This window comes from Acanthopagrus latus, chromosome 14 (genome assembly GCF_904848185.1).
Source record: "Acanthopagrus latus isolate v.2019 chromosome 14, fAcaLat1.1, whole genome shotgun sequence".
In the NCBI taxonomy this organism is placed as follows: Eukaryota; Metazoa; Chordata; class Actinopteri; order Spariformes; family Sparidae; genus Acanthopagrus; species Acanthopagrus latus.
This window is the reverse complement of record NC_051052.1, coordinates 4,427,582-4,452,711: the sequence shown is the minus strand read 5'-3', so window position 1 is coordinate 4,452,711 and position 25,130 is coordinate 4,427,582. Positions and strand designations below refer to the sequence as shown.

Sequence of the window (25,130 nt, the reverse complement as noted above, 5' to 3'; positions counted from 1 at the left end):
CCCAAAGCTTGGCAGAGTTATTCAAAATGACGCCTACTGTGGTAGCTGAATAGCTACAGCTGAATTTTTCAAGCAGAACATTCGTACAGTACAAGTTCTGTGAAGAAGCTACCAACATTCTACAACATGTGCCAGTTGAAGATAGTGAGAGTGGGTGTCTTAAGGGAGCTCAAGACTTGGCTTTGGTCCAGATTAACATGAAGCATGTGGCTTTATGTCATGTCCATGTGGCCAAATCCACTCATGTGCATCGTAAAACCATCTGAAGAATGGATTGCTTTCAATGACAGATGCAAAGAGATCTTTGGGTCATTTTATGAAAGGCGCAATATGTACACATGTTGAGTTCAAGACATTTGGAAATTAACAAAAACTTTTCATCAGAATGTGATGAAAAAGGAGTGTTGACGATATGTCCAAGATGTGTGTATTCAAGATTTAAAGTGTTTATTGTCATATGCACAGTAAGGAAACATGTTTCTCTGTACAACAAAATTCTTCCTTTGCTGTCCAAAGAATGCCAACAATGTAAAAATAAATATACACAACCGCAATATACAACGTAAAGCCATTTTGCAAGGCGCATGTGATAAATAAGAAAAAGCAACAACAATAATGATAACAATAATAATAATAATAATAATAATGATAATGACAAAACAATGCAAATCTGAGAGTGCAATTGTGCATGTAAACATGGGGCAGTAATGAGGTAGAACGTGACTGTAAACTATCTGCTCTTTAGGAGTTTTGGAGTATTGTGTTGCAGAGATATCTACTGAAGTTATTATGCTAACCAGAGTCACTACAGTCTGGGGATCTAATACCCATATCTCAAATATTGTCATACTGTCACATAAACCTGCAAATAATCAGAACGTTTGAGGAAGCAGCGATGTTGCTTCTTTTTTTGAAATATTAAGTTTGTCCAGTCATTTGAGTGGGTCCCTTTTATAAAAAAATATATTAGAAATATATTGTCATATGGTTTTAATCTTGGTTATATGCTTGAAGAAAATGTATCCGAAAATTCCAAGTCATAAATTGAATTATTTGGGGGTTTTTTTTGTTTGTTTGTTTGTTTCTGTTTAAATAAAATCACATATCTGAAAAGAAAACACTGGCACATGCAGGGCTGCCCCCAGAAAAACGATTACTCAGTTCGAGCGCATTGCAAAAACATGACAAAACATAGAAGCTTAAAACAGTGCACAGAGATAACATCTCGATGAGCAATTATACATAATGGGAAGCATATATATACTTTCATATTAGCTGCAGCATTAGCAAAAAATTAAAAATGAATTCCAGGTGGCTACATACGGTGATGTTTAAAAGATGAGGAAGCTGCAATTTAGGAGCACCAAATCCTAATCTGGCCCAGAGCCCTAAAATGTGTAGCGCCGGTCCTGTTCTGTCAGCCTGTCAGAGCACGATGCTTAAAAATCCTGTGGCTGTGTGGAATTCTGGTGGTTGCATAACAGTTAGACCTCAAGTCTGAGTTTGCCAGTAAACATACAGATAAAAAAGCTGACAAAGAAGATTTTGGACTGCACTACGTCTCTGTGTGTGTGAAAATGTATGTGTGTATTAGGCAGACGGATATCGTATGCTGCAGTTTGTATTTTGGCGGCCATTTATATATTTATCAGAAAATATCTGAATAACAGTACTAGAATGAAAACAGCTGGGTATATTTCCAAAGTGTCATAAATCAATTTAGGCTTTATGTTTTTCATGTTCCTCTGTTTTTCATTAGCAAGGATTCAGCTGCATGTTTCTATGCAAAATATGAACAGAATGATCTTTATCTCAAGAAAGTTACCCAAGACCTGTTTGAGTTCCGAGAAAAAGCGAGGCGTGCCGCTCTGTCTTCCAGGAAAGCATCTGCAAAAATACAAGTGAAACTGGATCACGAGGGTGCCCCTCCATCTTGCACTTCAAAAAGACAAATTATGATTCTAAAATATGCACTTTTTTGTTGATCAAAATGCCCATACCCCATGCTTGTCTTTGTTTCAAACACTGGTGAACATGCTGAACATTGTGATTTGAAAGCAAACCATGGCTCAAACAGTTGCATTAAGATCGTATTACCATCTGAAAGTCTTTCCTGGTGTATTTATGTTGACGGAAAACACAGGAGAACATGTTCTCAAGGGGTCACCCCGGGTTGCACTTCCTCTGCCCTTTGGCAAGAAAAACAGTGAAGAAGAAGACAAATCATCGTGCGAACACCCTGAGTTATATTGCATTTTATCCCAGCCAATGATGGAACAGTTCACCGAAAAAAAAGGAAAATGCAGTCATTATCTGCTCAGCCATGTGCCGATGGAAAGTTGAGTGAAGATTTGTAGTCCACGAGAACATTTCTAGAGCTTCACAGCAAAACAGCGCTGCAGCTTTCTCATAAACCCTTTCTCACCGATGGGGACTTGTTTTAAGACATAAAAAAAACAACAGTCTCAAGCAACCTCACAGTGTGACACTCTGTCACTCTGAATTTTGTATGAATGTCATTATCCATATGGTATCACCTGGTGGCCATATTTTTCTTTACCCCTGAACATACTGTAGCCTGACGAGCCAGTTCCCCCCGCTTCCATCCTTTCAATCTGCTACCATCTAATGGCTGTATACCGTAGCTTCACATTTGACAGATTATCTTGAGGGTCATGCGGATCTTCTCATCTATCTGTGAATGAGGAAGCAAATGAGTGCTTTCCTCAAAAATGTTTGCGGCTAACATTAACAGCATAGGATTGATTTCAATGGACTTGTGAGTCAGCAAACAGAGAAAGAGAGCAGAAACAAAAGTGCCCTGCTCGAAAAAAAAAACAAAAAAAACTACATCACCAAGTGTAATCCCTTAATGACTTAATGGCTTAATGCACAAAACCACACAAGCTTTTCCTCAGTGTTCCCATCCGTTTGACTTCCACATGGTCTATTAAAGAACACTTGGGATATTAAATCACCATCTCTTGGAGTAAAGACGGCTCCATCAACGGCTGCCACATGCTGAAATATCTCCAAACAGCATGGCACTGATAATACACCAGCAGGAAGCGACCTGCCTCACAGGATGTGATGGGTGGGGATCACACAAGACGCCTCAGCAGTTGAGTGTATGTTCCTTTTCCGTCTCACAAGCAATTTATCATGATCTTTGCACACCTTTTCATTTACATTTAGGACATTAAGTCCAAATTGATTTACAGTAATTCATACATACATTCATACCCTGATGGTGGCGGCTGCTATGGAAGATGCCAACCAGCACATCAGGAGCAGTTTTGGAGTTCAGTATCTTGCACAAGGACACTTTGACATGCAGACCAGGCATGTCCCCCCCCCCACCCCCGTTTATTTCCACACAATTTTTTTCATTTCTTTTAACATTTTCTCATTCATAAATATACAACTTAATATTAATAAAATCTCAAATCTTAAAAATAAAAAATACAAAAAATATATACATGCAGTGGTCACAGGAGTTTCCATTTCTATTTAAGAGAACACCGGAAGTGTTTTTTCCCAGTCGACGCTTTTATTCTGAAAACCTTGTTCCCGGAAGCCATGTCATGTTATTGCAGCTGAGCGGAGCAGAGCACAGCTGTTGGGAGTGTGCCGGCCTGGTTTTGGGTTTCAAACCTCAGTGTTTCGCTGTAAAAGAGAGTGGCAGGGTGTCGTCTCCCCGCTGCGTGACCTTCTCTCCAGCCACGTCCCTCAGCGGCCGCCTTCGCTCCCCCTCAGCCGGTGTGTCGGGTCCACGACGAGGATAATGGTCCTGTCAACATCACAACAGGTCGCCCTGGCGTTCACGGCCGTGCTATTCACGTTCGTCGTCCTGCCCAGGTTGTTCGGCGTCGGCGGCGGGACGGGAGCGAAGGAAAGTAGATTCGACTCCCGCTACAGCAGGAAAGGTAGGACACTCACCGCCGTCGCAGAGGGAAACATGTCACACGGGGGGGGCGGCTAACATGGCTACTGCCCTCCGTCCACTCTACGTGTAGCTAGCATGTAAACAAGGACTCCTGCTGCTAGAAGTCTACACACACTTTACGGTCTGGGCAGAAAAGGGTTTTTTCGGCACAGCGACCGGAACCCAGCGTGTGGTTGCTCACTACACATGTTCAGCGCCATTTAAGTCGAAAAAGAAGTCAGTCCATTAAAGGTGCAGTCCACTGTTAAACACGCGCTACTGCATGCAGTGAAGTGATGATGGACAGTAAATAAATATAGTCATTCACATCTTATGAGATGGGTGTGTGTCCTGCAGCTGTGGCTCATCTGCTGCCTGATGTCATACATGTCAGAGGGGTTGTAGTTGTTTGGGTCAGCAGGAAGCCATTGTGGCTAACTCACCTTTAAAGGGACAGCTCACCCTAAAATCAAACTGCATATGTTCCCTCCTGCCTCTAGTGCTACGTATCCATCTAGACTGCTTTGGTGTGAGTTGCGGAGTTTAGCCTGAACAGCCGATCGGAGTGATTTCTATCGCCAGCAAACCGTTGCTGATCCCTCACGTTAAATCATCCAGAAAGCCTCCGACAAGAGGCATCCAACCCCCATCACTTGTTTCTGCTCTGTTTAACTTCAGCGAGAGGGTATGGTCACAGCATTGCATTCATGTTTAGACAAGAAACCCCACCGATCTTAACAAGCAGCTCTGTGCCATCACTGCTTGGTTCAATATGAACAAGCAAAGGCGGTGCAGAGGCGAGCCTCGGTTGCGGCTCTATTGCAGATCCACTGTTTGAAAAGGGGTGTATGACAGTGGTGCTGCATTCAGAAACTGAAGACCCAAATTACTCAAAATGCCACTTTTCTACATAATGTTGCAAAATGTCCAGATAACAAGCCTCTTTCCTCACCGTACTCTCAAAATCTGTCCCCCTCTTTGGTGCTCATCATGTTGTTCTTGGAGCAGCAAGTACAGGCCCCGGCGCAGTGAGAGGTCAGCCCATCAACGTGAACGCCCCCGGTTCACCCCAGACCCCCGAGAACATGCAACAGATGAAGAAGCTGATGGAGCAAGAGCTGAAGAGCGACAAGTACAAAACCAACAACAACAAGGGCTACGTGTTCACGCTGATGCCTCTCTACGCCATCGGCGTCGGAGTGTTTGCAGCATATAAGTTCCTGAAGGTACGTAAATAAATCTGAACGTTGAATCGACCAGTATGTGCACTATCTGAATGGATATTGTTCTTTTTTGACTCACAGATCAAGTCGGCAGATGACCAGGCACAAAAGGAGAAATTTACAAAAGGAGCCAAGAAATCAGTGGAGGCAGGTGTGTATCGCGTGTGAATGGGGTTCTGTTTGCATATGCGTGTTTTCTTTGTTCACACATAAGGTGCCAGGTATACCCATGCTAACCAAATATAATTGGTTTCGGTGAGTAAATGTTTTTATTCCTCTTGTGTGTGCGATTTTGCATAGAGAACCAACTGAACGAGCTTGAACAAAGGCTAGCGCAGACGGAGAGGATGCTCAATTCCATCCTCACCCAGCTGGACCCGCTCACTAACTGGTGAGTTGACATCATTATCAGTTTGCACACAGTTTGCTCTCCAGGCGAGTGCGCCACGCCTTGTTCATGCACTTGTGGTTCTGAAACATGATCCTCACTTCACTGCTCACCACTGTCTCTGTCGCTTTGCTTTTAGCAAGCCTGCAGTGTAAATAAGGTCACAACATATTATCTTTGATTTATTTTAATTTCAGATATACAATGTTGGAGAGTTTTCTGTGTTTTAGATGGTAAATATATGCTTAGAGAGAGTAAGTGTAGGAGATGGAATGAGCATGTTGAAACAACAGATGTTTTTTGTTTTTTTTTTCCAGTTGCACAGAAACACTAAAGACTTCATTTTGTTTTTGATCAGAGCTGGCAGACATTTACTTTTAATTTAAGAATAAAGAAAATCTTACAAAAAGACAACAAGTAACACTTTACTATAACCATCATCAATAAATGAAGATGAAATGCTTTCTAAACCATTTATCAAGCAGTTGTTCTTTGTAAAGTTGCAACTGCTGTTTGTAATACTTTGTTCATGGTTAATTTATGTTTCATATTATGTTTTATTTTATTGTTTGTTAACAGTTGAATAAAAATACTAACTAAAGTTGAATTAACTTTTAAATGTACCATTTATAAATGATGGTGATACCAAAAAATGACTTTGTTTGGATTTCAGATAAAGTTTTTGACTCTTAGCAAGAAAGCAGTTAAGTGTATTTCCCAATTGTCAAACCTTTCCTTTCATGAGTCATTTTTAAAGTTTAGACATTAGTTTTGACAATTCTTCTCTAAACATGTCTAAGAAGATGAAACCGCCTATTGATAAAATAATGTTTAAAGTTGAACTATTGTGGTAGTCTTACCAATAGCAACTTAATAACATCCCCTCTAGTATGAGAAACTTCATGAATTCAGCCCCTTGATCTGTCTTTTAAATACAGGAACGTGGAAACAAACTGAATTTGTGTGTGATGATACAGACTAAATATACCTGTCTACACGTGGACTATGCCTGAGGGGGTTATCAGTTGGGCATCCTCTAAGTAGCCTACAGTATCACCAGCTAGTAGCTAACCTGCCACAACCAGCTAACACCATGTCAGGTTAGCTAGCATGTAGCCATCACCGTCAATGTGCTGCTTAACCACCATATAATCACCCTCAACTAGCTCCTCTTGACAAGCACCAAAGTAGCTAATTAGCCTGCCGAGCTAACTAGTGTGTGGTGTGCTAACGTAACTGGTGTACTCTCCCAGCTACCAACTAGGAATCACAATCCTCTGAGATGAATCGGTTTTCATCCTCATGTAGTTTTCACCTCTCATCTCTCTTCAGTGTGAAGTCGGTGGCCCAGGAGCAGAAGAACGAGATCATGTCCCAACTCCAGACCATCCGGTACCTGATGAAGAAGAGAGGAATGGACTGTCCGCCGCTCAACATCAACGGTGGGCCCATCAGCTCTCTCAAATCTGATTTTAGGAATCACTACTCCCACTGTTGCTCGTCAGTGTTCTGGTCGGACTCAATCAGCTCAGGCATCACAGTTCTGTAGTAACCCCGTGGGCGTTTGGCAACAGATGTTTCCAATGAAAATCCAAAATGGCGATATCAAGTTTGGTACTGATCATTCAGCCATATCTCAGTTTTCAATCACGGGTTACAAACGTTGGTGGTTGGAATCAGGGTCGCGTGCTGTGCCGTGCCATGTCATGGTCATGTTGTTATATACCACAGTTTGAAATATATGACACATCTCTAGAAAGGGGTTTTACATCTGATTTGCACGTAGGAATGTGGTTGAACCCACACTTGGCTTTTCCTGCATGTAGTTCTGAGTGATATATAAAACCGTGTGATGCTAACTCTTGTTCCCATAGTTTCCGAATTCTGTGCAGCTATTTACTTAATTTAGTTAGTTCCTATCATAATATATAAGCTGTGGTGCCTCTCTGCTTTCCTCTCAGAATCTGGAGGTTTTCATTGCGACCAAACACCACAGCTACTGATTTTACTGTCACACCTTCAACCAAAGACGAGCAAAACTGCCACTGAAGTGTTTGGCCTCAATGAAAACCTGCCGACTCCTGAGCTCTTACTGCACGTGGTGGATACAGATGTCCCTTTTCTCTACAGTTCAGTTCAGCTGAATCAAATACTGCCTTTTTTTTCAAATGGTGGCCTTTACTGATCTGAGGTGAGAGGGAGGCAAACCTTTGTTTTAAACATGGTTGTATTCGAGACAAGTTTTCGCTCTTGATTTTCTGTCTATATCAAAGTATACATATCGCTGTTTATCCAAACTCCACATTTCCCCCATGCTTATGTTTATCTGTTCCACTGAACTAATTTCATCAGTACAGTAACAGTCATGTCATACTCCCATGAATTTCTCCTGTATAACAAAAAATACTGTTTTCTTTTGCCATTGATTGATTCATTGTTTCTTAATTTTTGCGATTTTTCAATCACTACAAAGGGAAAGGTCACCCAAAAAGGAAACAATTCAGTCATTATAAGTTTCATAGTCCGCAAAAGTTTTCTGGCAGTACACAACAAAACAGCATTGCGGCATTCTGATAAACAACTGAAGGAGATGGGGACTTGTTTTAGAATGGAACTAAGCACCCGAATAGTCCTATGAAATGGCTCCATACAGTCCTCAGATGTAATCCAGGCCTCAGAAAGCTCAAAAAGACATGCGGGTGAAGATTTCAGCTTGAAAAGGTGTAAATAATGTACTTTGAAATCCATTTGAGATCTGTACATTTAGCAGATCACATGTTAAACACTTAAAAACAAGGGCAATGCATTAAACATGCTAAAACAAAAGACACCTCATGATATTTGAAAAGTTTGGTCACACACTTGATTATTATCTTTTAATGAACAAGTAAAATGTACTTGAACTTCATGTTCTGTTTCACATACAGTAAGTGTTGGTACACTGTTCAGTGTGTGAGCCCCTCTGACTGAAAAAGCAAACTGAAAGTAACACACCAGGCACGCGTCTGTACATTTGATAAGCTCGTCTTGGCTCAGTAAATTAGATTTCTTGGGCAGTGAAAATGGTGATGAGTGTTCGGTTTCCTGTCAAGCACCTGCAGAGTCTCGTGTTTCCAGAGATGATTTGACCCCAAATAACTTCCCCTGACTTGATGACTCAGTTTACATGTTTGGGTGAACTGTTCACTCAGATTAACTGAACACTTCCTACACATTTAATGTATCACGATTGAAGCTGTCGAGCAGTTCAAAGGGCAGAACTCTTTCCATTCCCGGAAACTACAGAAAGTGTTTAATTTTATTGACGTAACTTAACATGGAAAGAAAGCGGGGGGGAAAAAGTAAATGAGAACAGTGTTGCTTATGAAAAAGAAGCAGGGTATGATTATGATATGATAGATTAATATATTACTGAATGTATTATATGAGCTGTTAAATCGAAGGCAATTGCTTATTACTTACTCAGAGTTTTCACCCGGCTATTAGCAACAGGCCTTTGTGTCCAGCTATTCTTTGAGCAGGGTCACTGCATGTAAATATGACTTTAAGTTAAGAATTAAAACATGTAGTTTTACTGTTGATTAACAATCATTATCACTGGTTTTGTGACCTTCAGAGGCATCCTGCGGGCGAAATCTGGACGACCTCATCGAGTCGCTTGGAGCCAATGACACGTCTGCGCTGGAAGCTTCTCTGGTGGAAAAACAGAGCTCGACAGGACCAGAGGCAGAGGCTTCTGAAAGAGTCTATCAGAAGCTCTTAGAAGCTAAAGATGAAGCCGCAACAGAAGGCGAAGAGATGAAGGAGCTCCAGCCAGAGGAGTCTGACGGGGAAGCAGAGGAGGAAGAGAACGACAACAAAGAGGAGGAGGAGGAGGAGGAGGAGGAGGAGGAAGGATTGGAGGACTCCGAGCTCACGCCTTCATCTGGGGAGTCATGCGAGACAAACATTGAGGAGGTTGGAGCGGAGCAGCCTGCGTCAGGCCTCAGACGACGCAACAGGCCCGAATAAACTCTCCGCAGGACTCCTGTGCTGTACAGAAACATGACAGATTATTCTCAATATTTATTGTGTGAAAGGCTTTCATTGCAAAAGGCTGTCTACATATTTATCAAAAACATATATTGCATTCATAAGAAACCTATAACCACATAAGGAAAGAGACAGTGGGGCTCTATTTTCCCGTTGCTCTCTCAAAGACGAGACAAACTGTTCCGTCGTGTGCTCGAGGTCAGCGCGGGCGTAAATATCCACGAGCACCTGATATCATCGTTCAAAGTGTCGGTCTGCTCAGTCGGCCACGTTACTTATCTTGTACCATTGAAACAGCTGTGCCAGTTACAAGACAAATAGCGAATATGAGGTATTAAAACTCTCCAGCAAAAATTAGATAATTCCCCTCGAGGGACTCGGATGCATGAATTTTTCTCAAATCAAGTGTAACAACCAAAGCAAAATTCTGTCTTTTAAGATGATGATTTTCATCTCCACATGTTCATGTACACCCACAGAATCACGTGCACAGGGTCTGGAGGATGCATGATTTTGCGCTCTTGCCACACATTGCATTTTTAAGTGTTGGAAATGTTTTTGTGCGCACCCAGTTCCACAGACATCAAACTTTCGGTGCGGTCTTCGCCCAAACTCCATCCAAAAAAACAAAACAAACAGCATATGAACTTAAGATCCAACACATTCACTGAGCTTCAGAGAGCGCAGACAAAGTAAATGCAATGCCAAGGACTGAGGAGGATGTTATGAGCTTGAAGGACAGCTCCGTAGCCTCCCTAAAGTAAAGTTAAATGTATGTGATTTGGAATGTAGACTTTGCCCTGGAATGCCTCATCTGCGTGTACCTCTCATCTCGTTGCTCCTTTTGCTTTTGCACCATGTGCACAAAAATACAGAGGAAATGGAAAACCACAGAGAAAGTCAGGGTAGAGCTACCTGTTTTAGTCTTTGTGCGGAATTGGAAATAGAGCCCTTCTGTCCTTCACTTTCCTGTCGCCATCATTTTTTTTTTTTTTTTTAATTTTTTTAACACTATCGCCATTGAAATGAAATTTCTCTTCACGTTTTTGTTGTACTAGCTCATCATCAGTTTAGGTTTGCACCTGCTTGAATGGGGAATCCAAACATTTCAGGAGTATGAGCTACATCAGAGGAGGAGGCGGCGGTCGTCGTCACCTGTGGCTTTATCGTTCCCTTCTCATGGCGGACAATTTGTTAAACACAACTGTACCCATGGCTCTTGTTTTCCTGCATGCTTGCTCACAGACATGACTTCCTTGGACGCTTACATGGAACAAAACGGATTAATTAACGAAGTTAACATCATCAGTTCCACCTGTCTTTTCTCCCAGCTCTGACAAGTTAAGAACTTCTGCAACGAAGGTCTTTTGATGTCAATTTTCCACTTTGATAAATGTCACAGGATGCCGGGTGTTTGTAATGACTCAGCCTCTCCGTCTGTTAAGTCTCGATAAAGTGCTTACATTGATGCATCTCAACCCTGCACCGTCCTGCACTGCCACCCTCTTCCACTGGTCGGCGTGAGGAAACGGTGAGACGGGTGATCTTGTGATGAAATCCAAGTCTTACCATAATGTTTCTTTCCTATTTTATTGATATATACTAATTATCGTTATTTTTATTTTTTTTTATCATAAAGGGATTGACACTAATGCTGCTGGATGTGACGAGCCTACTCAGACTGCAGAATATTATTACTGTATGTGCACTGCACACGTGAATTCGGGCACCTATGGCATGGTGGTACATCAAATACATAATTGCATGTTTTTCACATTCTTCTGCACAGTATGACTGCATGATGTTTTAATTTATGTATTCAATAGGAAAATGACAATCATTAACTCGCATTACATTTTTGTACCTTTACGAGATCACTGCATTATATTGCATGTTTTTATGTTTGTTGGATGCCAATATTGTAGGAAATGGATCAGCTACAATTTTGCTTTTGCACCTCAATCTGTTGTTCGTTTTTTTTTTTTTTTAATTCTGATTTGAGGACGTGTGATGTTTCAGGTTGTTTCCATGACATTTATTGTTGGGTAACACATCAGGCCACTCATCAGGGTGCTCGAACTCTAAACTTCAAAATACAGTGGATTTAGGTCCTGATTTAAAAAAAAAAATGTTAGAAAAAAAAAGCTTTTAATTTGTGTTGATGATGAATAATAGCCAAAAGTGTATCCATGCAGTTAAGACTGCAGCATCACTAGAGTTCCATCAGTCTTGCAATGTGTGATCATTTTTACATCATACGTCCCTGTCTGTTACAGATTATCATTGCACAGTTGAGGTCACAGTCATTTTGTATAAAAGTAGCCCAAATGTTGATGTAATAAAATGTGTTAAAGGTGTCTTGAACAACATTAAACAGTAGTAATTTATAACTTTTGCCTAAATGAGATGCCCCAGTAGTCTAGCATTCCTTGTGTCATGTTCTTGTCGTCGTGAAGCCCACCAGCCATTGCCTTAAATAATTGGTCCGTAGACGCTGCAGAACGTTTGGGTCGGTTTCATGTTTTTCCACTGTTGTCCCGAGCTCCAACGCAAGAGCTTTTAACACGTTGAATTTATTGCCACGTCTTGGAAAAAAACCCACAAATCCTTGCCTTAATTTATTTATTTTTTAGATTGTTTTGTATCAGTTCTTCTTCCTGAATCTTTATTTAATTTCTGTGCTGAATGTCGTGTGTTTTATGTGGTGGTGGTGGTGGTGGGGGGTTGAATGAGGAAACGGAAAATAAAATGACTTAAAAAAAAATGCTGTTGGTCTCTTTGAAGAGTTGGTGATTTATTTAAATTTCAATCTACATATGCTTGTGAAACTGTGGCCTGACACTTAAAACCACAGATTTGTTTATGGCAGAATGTGTAAATGTAGCTCCTCCATCCTGTTCCATGCTAAATTTATAAGGGTGATCTGGCATAACAATAAGCAGTATCAGAGGTAAAGAGGGCAGCTATAGGGCAATAAAGTTAGGACTTCAAATTTCAAATCAATTACAATTTTCCAGCTGACATACTTTGAGTATCAAGCTCACTTTTTGGATACTTAAACTGAGGGAAGTGTTGATGTTCCCTTTGTATCCTGCAGATGGCGCCACAGGAACACAATTCAAAGACATCAACTGTATATTTATTTATCAGCTTATTAATTACCTACTGGTTTTCACGAATTTCAGACTTTAAAAAGATCAAAATAGATGAACTGAAGGACTGTCTAATCATTAAATGGTGCGCAATTAACATATCAAAGTAAAAGCTCCTCTCCTCATTAATTCCGGCATAATTTAAGTACCTTTGAGAACTTCTCCAAAGTATCCTGGTGAAAATGAAGCCACCCCCTCTTGTCATAACTTATAATTAGACACGCAGAGTTTATTAATGGCTTCCTTTCGTGCAGCGGTGGCAAAAAGATCTGGGATTCATTGCAAATTAGTTTGACTCCCTCAATTAAGGGAAAGCAACATTTAATCAGCTCAGTTTTTTTTTTCCCTCCCTTGGGATTTCTCCCTAATTCCATACAAGGGCCCGTGGTTAGAGGGATAATGTCTTTTTCATTGTACTCCACGGAGTGTGATTGGAGTCTGCACGGGCTGCTGCGGGAAAAAAATAAAATAAAGAAGTCCCTGCACCACTCCCCTCAGGGCTCCACTGGACTTATAACCACCGAAAAAACATTCTGAGGGATGTTTATGTGGATGAGCTGAAATGTTCAGGGTGCTCGGGATTACTTTTTATGCTTATTGACACAGTTTACATGCTCTTTGGTGATGAGGCTGTAACTGGTAACTGCGGTAAATCACCTCTGTCATGGACTTAGAGCAGGGGTCAGCGACCCTTGCTATCAAAAGAGACATTTCCCCCCCTTTACCTTCGCCAACAGAATCTGTCTGGTCAAGGACAATCAAGATTATCAATGGACCTAAATGAGCTAAATGGTAATTAAATTCTGCATTTCCGTTTCAATGATGCCATGTTTTGGTGCATTTCATGTAACAAAAGAACTAGCAACAAATCGATAGAAATAGAAAAGCAAAACAGAACTATATATGCAGACCTACTGAAGTTCCCCCTGTGTTTGTGGAAATGTACAGAATAGTAAAAAAAACAGCTATGGGCTATAAAACAAACAAACAAACAAACAAAAAACCCACAGGATAGTTTAAATTGTATTTTAGTCCATTTCACTGTGAGTTAATTAAACTAATCAACTAACTACTAACTAATCCTCCTTCTATTTTTTCTTTATCCTCTGGCAGATACAGCAATCAAGGTTTGGCCTTGAGCGCAAAACACAATGATATTAATAATTTGTTTGCACGAAAACTTAACAAAATACCTTTGAATCAGTTACTCAGGTACAGAGTCACTTGAAAATTAAAGGGACACTTCTTTGGTTTCCCCCTGGTTAATGTCATCAGTTGTGCTGGTCTTGTTCTAATTGTCTAGTTTCTACAGGTTTTTCAACAGACAGACAGCCTGCGTTACAACAAGGTGGCAAGTGCTTGAAAGATGTGAACTATCACGTGGAAAGGAAACTCTAAAGCAAAGGTGCTATCGAGGAGCATGTAGGGAAATGTAGGACAGAGGGCCACTGGACCTTGCACCATAAACTGAAACTTATCTCAACCTCTGCTGCGGTAAATGTTGACCGTGCTCTGGTTCACCTTCCTCCCACCTTCATGGTAGCGCAACACAAAAACACAGGATTAACCCTTTAAACATGTGTGTGGCTTCATGTGACGACAAAGTGGTCATACTGGAAGTAAACAGTACAGAAGGCTTATTCGGCCATCGTGTGGTTCCTTCTTGCCCTCTTCCTGTGATGAAAATAAAATGTGAGCGTTTCATTTTTATTTTTTTTTGTCATTATTGGAAGAGGCATTTGAAACAGCAGCGTTTTTTAAATTTTTTTTTATTTCAGGTTTCAGACAAAGACATGTCCTTTCGGCCCCCTGGATGTCTTCAAAGTCAGCAGGATTGTGTTGTCAGACCTCTGGGAGGGCGGCAGAGGTATTGTTGCTTCATCAGATATGAAGCCAGGAGACAGTCTGCTCAGGGTGGTAACGGAAAGTTCAGACCGAAAGGGCAGCAAACTCTCCCCAGCCTCCCCGTCTGACAAGGTCGCTGCTCCGGAGCTCAGTGAAAGGAATGCATTTCAATAGTGTCATCGTCCAATTAAGTCGTCCGAAGCTCGAACTGCGATACGATCATTCACTTGTCTTTATTCTACTGACCGAAATGTCTTTTGTCCCGTTGCCTTAGCATTTTCAATAAAGAATCCAGCTTTTTGTGGAGTGTGAATGTGGAGGATTCCGTCCTCTACTGTGGCCTGGATCCTGTTTTTATTTTACTGAGCTTTTCTCATGATGCAATACTGGTTGAAACCAATTGAAATCACAAAAATCCTCCACTTAGAAAACACTGAACTTGAATTATACCCTATGCTTGCATTTCTGATTGATGTTAGCTGTGAACCTGAATTGAAACCAGCCAAGGCTGCCCGTCTAGCCTTCAGCCCCCTCGGGGACTCATCCGATGGCTCTACTTGGGGAAAATGGACTAGCCAAGGACCTTGGCTTTCCAATCCTCTCTCTCTCTCTCTCTTTTTTTTTTTACTCTCCAGTTCCCGATAAAGATCAGCAATCTGGCTGCTCTATTTTTAGTGAAGATATTACAGGGGGGGGGGGAGTGAGGAGACTGCTATTTTGCTTCCTGTATCGGTCAGCTGCAAGGATGGCTGTTTATAGGCAAGGACTGTCTTGACCCACTACAGTCCCAAATACTTCATCTTCTGTGATGAATGGCCTCATTAGCAGAAACATTAAAAGGCCTCAACACCCCAATTTCAAAACTCACCAGCTGGTTCATATTAAATTGAAATGGGAAGCAGCAGGTCGTGGAAAATGAGTAATAGTAGAGGTTTTTCCAAAGTGGACGCATACCGCATGACCTAAATTGACCTCCCTGTGCTTACACTATACATTTTCTTTCAGGGACTCCACAGCAGAACCGCCAGGTGCACTGGAAACCACACTACTTCACTCAAGCTAAAAGGCCAAATCCATTTACAATTTATGCAGTTTTAACAGAGTGCTGAACAGATTGTTATTTTGACGTGGAACACTGGGTTCACTGCTGAAGTGATCCCAGTTGAGGTCAGTTGTTTACATACACTTCTGAGGGATCAGTGATCCCTGAAAGTGATTCTGCACATATTGCTTATGGAAAGTATTTTACATATTAAACCAAAATAGTTTATTGCATTTGATGCATTTTTTGTGGGTCTTAATTTGACAAAACGGGTCAGAATTATACACACAGTACGGCTACTTTCAGTATTGTATACCATAAATACTGGTGGCATAGATTCGATTAGATCAGATTAGACTCAACGTCATTGTCATTGTCAACAAATACTGAGGTTAAATAAAGCAATACAGCCTCGAACACACTGACTGTACAAAACAATAGACAACATGGAAGAGCCTTAAACCTGCATTCTTTTTAATAGCCAGCAGGGGGTGACACTGGTTGCAAAAAGAAGTCTGATTGTATGTGAGCTTATGAGAAAATGACCCTACTTCTCTCTGGTCTCAGTTGCTAGTTTATAGTTTTCTTCGATACAGCTTATTGTCGATTTGGAAAATTATGGTCCCATTTAGAGTAAAATGGACCATAAAGCAGCGTGTCAACGTTCACATTGACAAGTCGTTACCACAATGTCTTCTCAGGTTATTAGAACGTGCAGCAAGCAGTATAGGTATAAGTATAATTATACACTGTGGTACACAGTAACATACACCCTAATGGCAAAGCCCTCCAAAGCAGGACAATGCTCCATGCATCACCAGCTTGTTAGACTTGCATGCACTGGACTGGAGTCAGCCACATCAACATCTATAAAGCTCGACTCAAGACCGCCGCTGATCATAGGAGCAAACATTCTTTGGGTTCCGAGGAGCTGCAGCAGTTTGCTTGTTTGCATTTCAGTGTAGTTCAGTGGAAGCTGAGTGGATAAACCCCGACCCTCACTGAAACCATCTGTCACTCTTAGCTGTCCTGGCCGTTTCAACACTGACATTCGTTTCAACTGCGACGTAGCTTCTTCCCACTCCTCTGCCCTCACAGTAGCTTGACACATTTTCACAACAGAGGATAAAAACTGCGGCTATTGTTACATACAGTCATGGGTGCAGATCCCTCCCCAAATTTCTGAAAAACATGAATTGTCCTCACCAACAAAAATACCCTGAATTTTTCGAAATTGAACAAATGTATTTTCAGGCTTCACATTCTTCCCATTTTAGGTTCACATCTAAAAAGAGCCGATTGAAATGGTGGAACGAATAATGTTTGACAAACATACTTCTGACTCCACATTCCATCTCTGGTCTCCTCCACTCCACAAATGCATCTTAGGCTTTTCTGTGCCAGAGATTAAAGGGGCAGTTCACTCCGAAATTTAAAAAGTCATCGTTTCCTCTAACTTGTCTGCCTTCTCTTGAATATATTGGAATTAGATGACACTTGTCTTGTGGTCTTCAAAGCTTAGAAAATCTATGTTGAACAGTATTGTCTCTTTCCAGAAGTCATGACCCAGTTACTCAAAATAATCCACAGACCTTGTTAAGAGTTTCATGTTGGACTATGTTCTTCCTGCCAGACAACAAGTGCATATCTACTCATGGACCAAAAGCTTTTCTTTTTTGAAAAATATTTTTTGAGGGTGGCAGAATTTTCCCCCAACACACAAAGCCATTAACAACATGAGGTGAGACCTAAACCTCAGAAACCAAACTGAAACATTTCCTCTCGTTTTGACTTTTTATTGGAAACACATGTTTAGTGTTTGATTGTGTCAAAAATCACTGTGGCGAGATGAGTTTCACTCCTGGCAGCTTCTGAAGTTCGGTCGAGCTGTAAAGAAAGCATATTAACTCAGATGATTGTTGCGCTCCTGACTTATTGAATTCATCGTTCTGCGATCTGATTCAGTCATTTTATCTGGCAGGCATAGTTTGATGACATAGTTGAGCAAGTTTGGTTACTTAGTTGGATGACTGCACGCTAAATGAGTTCTGACGATTTTAATAAATGAGTTGATTTTTTTTTACCATTTTCAGGCTTTTTCCATCCCTTCTCATCTCCTTTCCTCCGCTCTCCTCTAGAGGACAAAAGGAAGATAAAGTTAGTTACAGTTAAAGATATCTGGAACCAGGTCAGTAAATCATTTCTTTATTAAATTAACTGTGAGACACAAGAAATGAATATTTACCATTTGCATCAGAGAGACTTCCTGTTGACCTCTGGCATCCTCCCCTCTCCTCTTCACCTCCTCTCCTCCTCCACTTCCTCTCCTCTGTGTTAAAGACAAATAGGAGACAGGGAGAATTAAAGTACAAAATATCAGCAACCAGATCAGCTGATCATACATTTTGACACAATTGATGAAATAATATTTTAACATTGATTTACCTTTTGTATGGGGGTTCACACTTGATATTGCCCACCATCCCTCCCCGTCCTTTCAGTCTCTTCTTTCCTTTCTAAAAGACAGATGAAAGACAGCTGTTTACATATCACGAACAATAGTCATAGAGTCATAGTTAAATACTGCATGAAATCTGATATGAACATGTAATAATTACCTTTTACATGAGAAGATTCACACTCCTTGTTCTTTATTCTTTTCTTGTCTCTTCACATATCATCGTGTTTCTTCTCCTCTCTTCATGACCGAGTCTAATTCCCAATCACACCCTCTCTTGTTTATTTCATTTCTTTGAAACGTTATTTTCCCATCTGTTCCTCTGCATCTCTTCTTGTGTTTTTTCTGGTTTGTCCTCTGTTTCTCCCCTCTTCTCTCCTTTGATTGTGACTTCCTGTCCTGCCTTTGTCTCTTCTTCTATTGTTTCTTCTTCTTCTTCTATTGTTTCTTCTTCTTCTATTGTTTCTTCTTCTTCTATTGTTTCTTCTTCTTCTTCTTCATCTATTGTTTCTTCTTCTTCTATTGTTTCTTCTTCTTCTTCTTCTTCTTCTTCTTCTTCTTCTTCTTCTTCAAGGACACTATTCTTACAAATGTGGTCCTTCAATCCCGCAACGCAACACGACGCAACACAGTGCAATTCAACTCAAATACATAAAAGGCAGTTAATTCAAATATATGAATCAAAGAAGGTGAAAACAAGGCAACTCAAATGAATTCAAATAAACTTCTTTCCTTATTTCTCCTTCGCCTCTTACTTTGTAGCTTTTGATTTTAAATAAGACCAGTTCAAAGAAGGTAAAAACAAGGCAACTAAAATAAATTCAAATAAATTGCTTTCCTTGTTTCTCCTTCACTTCTTATATCGTAGCTATCAATTGAAAAAAAAAATAGATTCAAAGGAATTAAATACAAGGCAACTAAAATAAATTCAAATAAATTGCTTTCCTTGCATCCTCACACCCTGTAAAGAGGTGAGCCTTCCCTTGAACCTCGACAAAGAAATTTTAAAAAGTGGTTCAGCCCATTGGAACAAATTCAATTCAATTCAATCAAATAAAACTCTCATTGATTTTAGTTTGGTTCAATGAGAAAAATAAACTGAATTGAAATTTAATTCGAGGGACAGAAGCGCTTACCTGGAGGCTCACCAACAGGCTCACCTTCAGGTTCTGCGCTCCTCTTGAACCACCTGTTAAAATATTGATCCCTCGCCTCCAGGTCCAGCCTTACGTTCCGCGCCCACTCCGGCTCAGGGCCGCTCCACAGCTGCTGTTTCTGGACTAAACTTGGCTTAGGGCCGCTCCATGGAGGCTGAGGCCTACACGGCCCCTTAGGTATAGGCCACATAGAGGTGAACGCCTTCTGCCGCTTTCGTGAAGTGATCCTGGGAGGATCTCTGGACACCAAAGAGGTGGAAGTGCCATGCAGGGAAGAACATGATGGAGAGGAAGAGCTTGAAGAAGGGCCCAAGGTAGGGCGAGAGGAGGGGCTAGAAGAAGGGTGAGAGGAGGAGCTAGAGCAAGGGCCCAAGGTAGGGCGAGAGGAGGGGCTAGAAGAAGGGCGAAAGGAGGAGTTATAAGAAGGGCGAGAGGAGGAGTTAGAGGAAGGGCGAGAGGAGGAGGTCAAAGAAGGGCCCGAGGTAGGGTGAGAGGAGGAGGTCGAAGAAGGACGAGATGAGGAGTTAGAAGAAGGGCGAGAGGAGGAGGTCGAAGAAGGGCCCAAGGTAGGGCGAGAGGAGGAGCTATGAGAAGGGCGAGAGGAGGAGGTCGAAGAAGGGCCCAAGGTAGGCCGAGAGGAGGGGCTAGAAGAAGGGTGAGAGGAGGAGGTCAAAGAAGGGCCCGAGGTAGGGCGAGAGGAGGAGGTCGAAGAAGGGTGAGAGGAGGAGCTAGAAGAAGGACGAGATGAGGAGTTAGAAGAAGGGCGAGAGGAGGAGGTCGAAGAAGGGCCCAAGGTAGGGCGAGAGGAGGAGCTATGAGAAGGGCGAGAGGAGGAGGTCGAAGAAGGGCCCAAGGTAGGGCGAGAGGAGGAGCTATGAGAAGGGCGAGAGGAGGAGCTATGAGAAGGGCGAGAGGAGGAGGTCGAAGAAGGGCGAGAGGAGGAGCGAGCGGTAGCGTCAGAAGCAGAGCTGCGAGAGGAACAACCTGACCTTTTTGGGCAGCTGCTGCGGGAGGCTGGTGCTGGGACCCTGAGGGGGGCGTCCTGCGGTCTGATGGGCAGGGCCTCGATGAGGATAGCCTTCCTCACCGTACGCTGAGCCATCTGAGTGCACAACATCAAGCCAGTATACGGTTTAACACAACAATTACGACTGCATGTCATTGTCAAACACAGGAAATTCAGTCAAAATCAACTTATTAAAACTAATTTGAGTTACATCTGAAATGAATATTTGCAATCAGCTCAGTGTCATTAATGACCTGACTTCTCCCTCACAAAATAAACAGAATTTCTTTTTAGATTCATAATAGATGAGCCTATGAAGGATCAGAGAGTTTAAAATTGTAATATATTATTGTCTGAGAGATGGAGCCAGATTAACGGTTAAACATTCACACCGGTTGCCGTGAGAACACCAGCTTTTGTCTCAAAACAGCTGAAGTTGTGAAAATACAACATGAATTACAAAGTACGGTACTTGAGTAAATGTACTCAGCTACTGATATCTAATCCCAGTTTGTCCTGCTAAAAGTCTGAAAGCTAAATCTTACACTCCTTCAGAAACCTTTTAGAAAGCTGACATTTGCACCAGACTCCATTCAATAATATGCCAATTTTAAGTTCTCTTGCTGACTGACAAACCTGCAGAGCTCCTGCTGCACCATGACTGAGCCTTAATAAATAAATGGAAAGAGTGAGTGTGATCAGCACTACAGGCACATTCACCTTTTCTGGAGGACAAGTGTCTGTCTGCAGGGCTTCCTCTGCTCTCTGTTGATGACTGTCTGTGTTGGTCGGGACAGCATGGGATAAAGTATTACAATAAAGTACCAAATAAAGTTTTATGAAGAAGAAATGGTTAGGTTAACGACACTAACTGAAATTACTGCCAATACTAGCAATACATGCTAGCTTAAATCAGTGAATTCTGCAGGGTTTACAGTCAAACATGCTAAACAACACGGAACTAAGTGAAATATTTATAAATCTCACTTTTTTTCTTGACAAAGGTCCTCTTGTCAGTGACACTGGATGCAAGTGCAATCTTCAGTAGATGTTTTTTTTCGTAGAGAAATCGTCCACTTGGAGTAAAAATGTTGTGAAAATATTTTGGAGTCTTCCAGATGTTTTGATACGGACCCAATGATGCACCTGGAGACGAACCATGGCAACCGTGGAACGTTCCAGTCCACTCGTAGAACATGGAGTCAGGTCAGCCCACATCTCACCTGGAGGAGCCTGGCCCAAACATGGTGGACCCCACGGTGGAGTCCGACCATGGGTGCAGATCCCAGGGGGGACGGGAGGGACATGTCTCCCCCCCCCCCCCCAATTTCTGAAAAACATGAATTGTCTTTTTCAAAACTGAACACATATTTTCAGACCTCACATTCTTCACATTTTAGATTAACATCTAAATAGAAATGATTGAAATGGTGGAACAAATAATGTTATAATAATTATTTTATCCAGGAGTTGTCCAGATACAGATAAGAAGAATTATATAGACAATAAGAGTTATACAGATGTAAGATCTCTTGGGACAACTTGTGCTGTGTTTATTGTGCCCTGTGTGTGTGTTTTTTTTTTTAGAACTGTTTACCAAAATAAAACCTTTGCCTGTATTCACAAAGAATAAAAGTCGCTCCTAACAGATGAACTTAGCAGCAACTCCTAAAATTAAGGGGCGTGTCAGTCGTAAGTTTAGGACTCCTAATTATTGAAAATCAGAGTTATTCAATAAACATTTAAGGCCTAACAGTAGCACCTAAGTCTGGGAGACCCTGGCATGTGGCTGACTAGTATTACCTGGGGACCTCAAGTGATTTAGAAATGATCCCACCACGTCACACAGGATAAGCTTAGTCTGTGTTTTAACTCGACTTTACCGACATTATCCCCCGGGTCGATCGCACCGGAGCCCTTGCTGGAGCAGCACAACTGTTAGATATGGATATTTTTAATATAATAACTGGTGAGCCTGTTGAAGGATGGAAAAATGTTCCTTACCGCATGCAGCCGTGCGTGTAATCCATCTAATCATCTTTCGAGATTTCGCTCTTCTGATGAGCCTCCTGAATTTGCATCCCAAAAATGCTGTCAAAACTTTCATTCATAATTCCCAACGCAGCCTTCTAGTTTAGGAGTTCAATGTTTTCATAACTAAAATTAGGTCTACTAGTCCAGAACTACTAAAAGTAGTATGGGCCCTGATCAGTTAGTTTACACAGCTTGGTTAGGGCTTCAGATTTTGATATTCATCCATATCAGTTAATCATGCATGAAGTAGTCCCATATACTGAGCGATAAGGAAGATGGTGAGAAGAATTGGGGATCTGGGAGGGTTGGAGGGAGGCGAAAGATAAGAACATGAGTAGACATTACATGCCCGAGACCCTTAAAACTGTGATTTGATAACAGTTAGGTAAGCAGTGGTACACGCTGTTGGCTGTTTAAATAAACAAGAAAGGTAAGCGCAATAAATGATTGTGAGTACTATTTGAATGATATGGTAAGTCTCTACGAAGTTGTGATTTATGGTGGCATGGTATGAGTTGCATATGGACAAAAAAAAAAAAAATCACTTGTGTGTGCTGATATTGGATCTGCACCCCTGCATACAGAGAAAGGTCTAATAAATCTGACTAAATCGTGATGCTTCTTCTGTTCTTTGTTCTGTTCTAATGTTTCCTGTTGAGTGTTGCCAGGAAACACAAGTAACATAAAAGAAAAGCAGATATTGGCTGCCGTAGAAATGTAATCTCCCAGATTAAGCGACACATCATTAAAGTGAGATTACAAGCAGTGAGGCGCAAATGTAGTTTCAGGCCTGCGAGAGCTGACCAATGAGAGCAGACTGGGCTGTTTGGGTGGGGAGATTAAAGACACAGGCATTAAAATAGAGTGTTCACACACGGCTGCTGCAGCAATAGAGTTTTTTTTTTTTTTTTTTTTTTAACATTAAAGCGTGTAGACATGTTCTAGATGAAACCTTGAAAAAAAGTATGAATATGAAACATGAGCCTTACGTGGGACCTTTAATGTGTGTTGATCATCACTATCTCTCAGAACATTGATATTGTGAAATGAATGAAATCTCCTCCAAATGAATGACCCTTGATTCCAGCTGTGATTGCAGACCAGATCCTTCTGCCAGTTCAGGCCCAGTTAATTCAGTGTGCAGCCATTTTTATTGTTCACCAAAAGATGTCAGTGTAGCTTACACTGAAATAAAATGATTATGTGTTGTAAAAAAAAAAAAAAAAAAAAAAAAAAAAGAGAGAAAGAAAGAAAAAAAAACAAAACCTGTGAAACAAACTTTCAACGTCTATTTCCATTTTTCAAGCCCGATTTGAAAAACCAGACAGCTGTCTCTTCCTCAGCAGATCTGATCAACACGAGTAATGAGTAATTAGGTTACTCAGAGGTTGCAGCTCTACGAGGCAGCCTTACATCAGGGAATAATGATGCATGTAATTATAGGCGAGCTTCCTGCCGCGTCTCCTCGTTGATTGAGCTGTGCTCGGATCCCCTGAAGATGTCACTCTTTCCTCCTCGTACGCCGCGCTGAGCGGAGGCCGTCACATGTCGGCCCTTGTGGCAGACATCTGTGCGTCTGCTCGTACACACAGAGCCTCTCAGCAGGAGCACCGTATCACAGCTTATAGTTCATACTGTTTCACTTCAAACTACCAACTTTTTTTTAGTTTCTGGAGTTGTTGTTCCCCTCCTGGAATAGCTTTTTTTTTAAAAATCTGCTTTTGGAAATATCTCACAAAAGTATTGAGGAGTTATCACTTTATTGATATTGTGAATGTTCTTTTGTTTTGGGGATTTTTTTTCTTCAAATACACATAGTGCACCTTTAATACCTCTTATTATTTCAGTAAATATCATGCCTACATTGTGCATATTGGTGAAAATGTCTTTCTTTCTGGAAAAAAAAAAAAAAATGAAACCCTCCAACACAGAGAGACCTCGCCTGCATCAGCTGCTCCCATCAGGACTCATGCTTCACCTCCTCGGCTACCGGCTGACTTGCAGCATTTAAATCAGGTGCACATGATGGCCTTCACAACCGGACACTTTTCACTTTCACTCTGCTGATCCGTTAACGCAAATGCCATTTAGACAGGAGGTTCGCCAGTTTCCCCCATCACCTCATACCGTAGGCTATGTGATTAAAGGAAAGGTTCAGCCAAAACATGAAAATTCAGTCACTATCTACTCACTTCCGTGTTGACAGAACATCAGATGAAGTTTTGTAGCACACAAAACATTTCTGGAGCTTCCCAGCAAAACAGCGTTGCAGCGTTCTGCTAAACAACTGAAGTAGATGGGGACTTGTTTTTTAAAGGAGCAGTGTGTAAGATCTGGCAGTGTTTAGCAAATATAATACCCTTGGTCTCGCCCTAGACAGTGGCTGACTGCAAAAAATATGAAAAACACAAACAGCCCTCTTCAGTGTCGTGGTTTTTGTGTCCATCGTCGGCTACCGTAGAGATATAATTCTAAGGTAATGAAAGCACAATGATAGCTCCCCTTAAATGCCCCTAAATCTTACAAACTGCACCTTTAAAACATACATAAACAGCCGAACGCCCGAGCTGACATATTCGCATCGCTTGTTTTGTCTTCATCGTCCAAACTGCAAGGATGAAAGGCAAATATTCACATTTGAGAAGCTGGATCTGGACTCAGATTTGTGCAATTTCGCTTGAAAAATGACCTAAAAAAAAAACCAAAAAACCAAAAAAAAGAAAAACAAAAAAAGGAGAAAAAAAAGCAGCCCAGCAGAGGGGGGGGGGGGGGGGGGTCCATGACACCTGTACCTGCAGTCTCAGTCAGGGATGCACATCATCTACACGCACATGTGCTGCTGCTGCTCTCCCGTTCTGTGACGCCTCC

The 25,130-nt window shown here is 41.5% G+C and overlaps 1 protein-coding gene and 1 long non-coding RNA gene across 4 annotated transcripts; one reads left to right on the top strand and one right to left on the bottom strand.

Annotated features, from left to right (window-relative positions):
- The first annotated feature begins 3,578 nt into the window (after positions 1-3,578).
- On the top strand, positions 3,579-12,150 carry ccdc107 (coiled-coil domain containing 107). Of its 2 annotated transcripts, XR_005079017.1 has the most exons (7): positions 3,579-3,926; positions 4,934-5,151; positions 5,230-5,299; positions 5,449-5,539; positions 6,869-6,978; positions 9,153-11,099; positions 11,208-12,150. XR_005079017.1 is itself a non-coding variant. In XM_037122192.1 (6 exons), exons 1-6 carry the CDS (start codon positions 3,785-3,787, stop codon positions 9,545-9,547), a joined length of 1,026 nt encoding a protein of 341 aa, XP_036978087.1. In that variant the 5' UTR covers positions 3,579-3,784; the 3' UTR covers positions 9,548-12,150. The 2 variants fall into 2 exon arrangements, 1 of the variants encoding a protein (XP_036978087.1); XM_037122192.1 differs by having other exon boundaries at positions 9,153-12,150.
- A 5,239-nt stretch (positions 12,151-17,389) lies between these two features.
- Positions 17,390-18,516, bottom strand: LOC119032098. Of its 2 annotated transcripts, XR_005078772.1 has the most exons (5): positions 18,226-18,516; positions 18,053-18,123; positions 17,853-17,936; positions 17,692-17,741; positions 17,390-17,494 (listed from the first exon to the last, which is right to left on the bottom strand). It is a non-coding gene; the product is annotated as an uncharacterized LOC119032098 (long non-coding RNA). The 2 variants fall into 2 exon arrangements; XR_005078771.1 differs by having other exon boundaries at positions 18,053-18,516.
- Between the last annotated feature and the right edge of the window lie 6,614 nt (positions 18,517-25,130).

Coding starts and splice junctions, on each gene's coding strand:
- ccdc107 (XM_037122192.1), top strand. CDS start 3,785: ATGGTCCTGTCAACATCACAACAGGTCGCCCTGGCGTTCACGGCCGTG. Junction 5,152..5,229: donor CAGCATATAAGTTCCTGAAG/GTACGTAAATAA, acceptor TTTGACTCACAG/ATCAAGTCGGCAGATGACCA. Junction 5,540..6,868: donor CTGGACCCGCTCACTAACTG/GTGAGTTGACAT, acceptor ATCTCTCTTCAG/TGTGAAGTCGGTGGCCCAGG.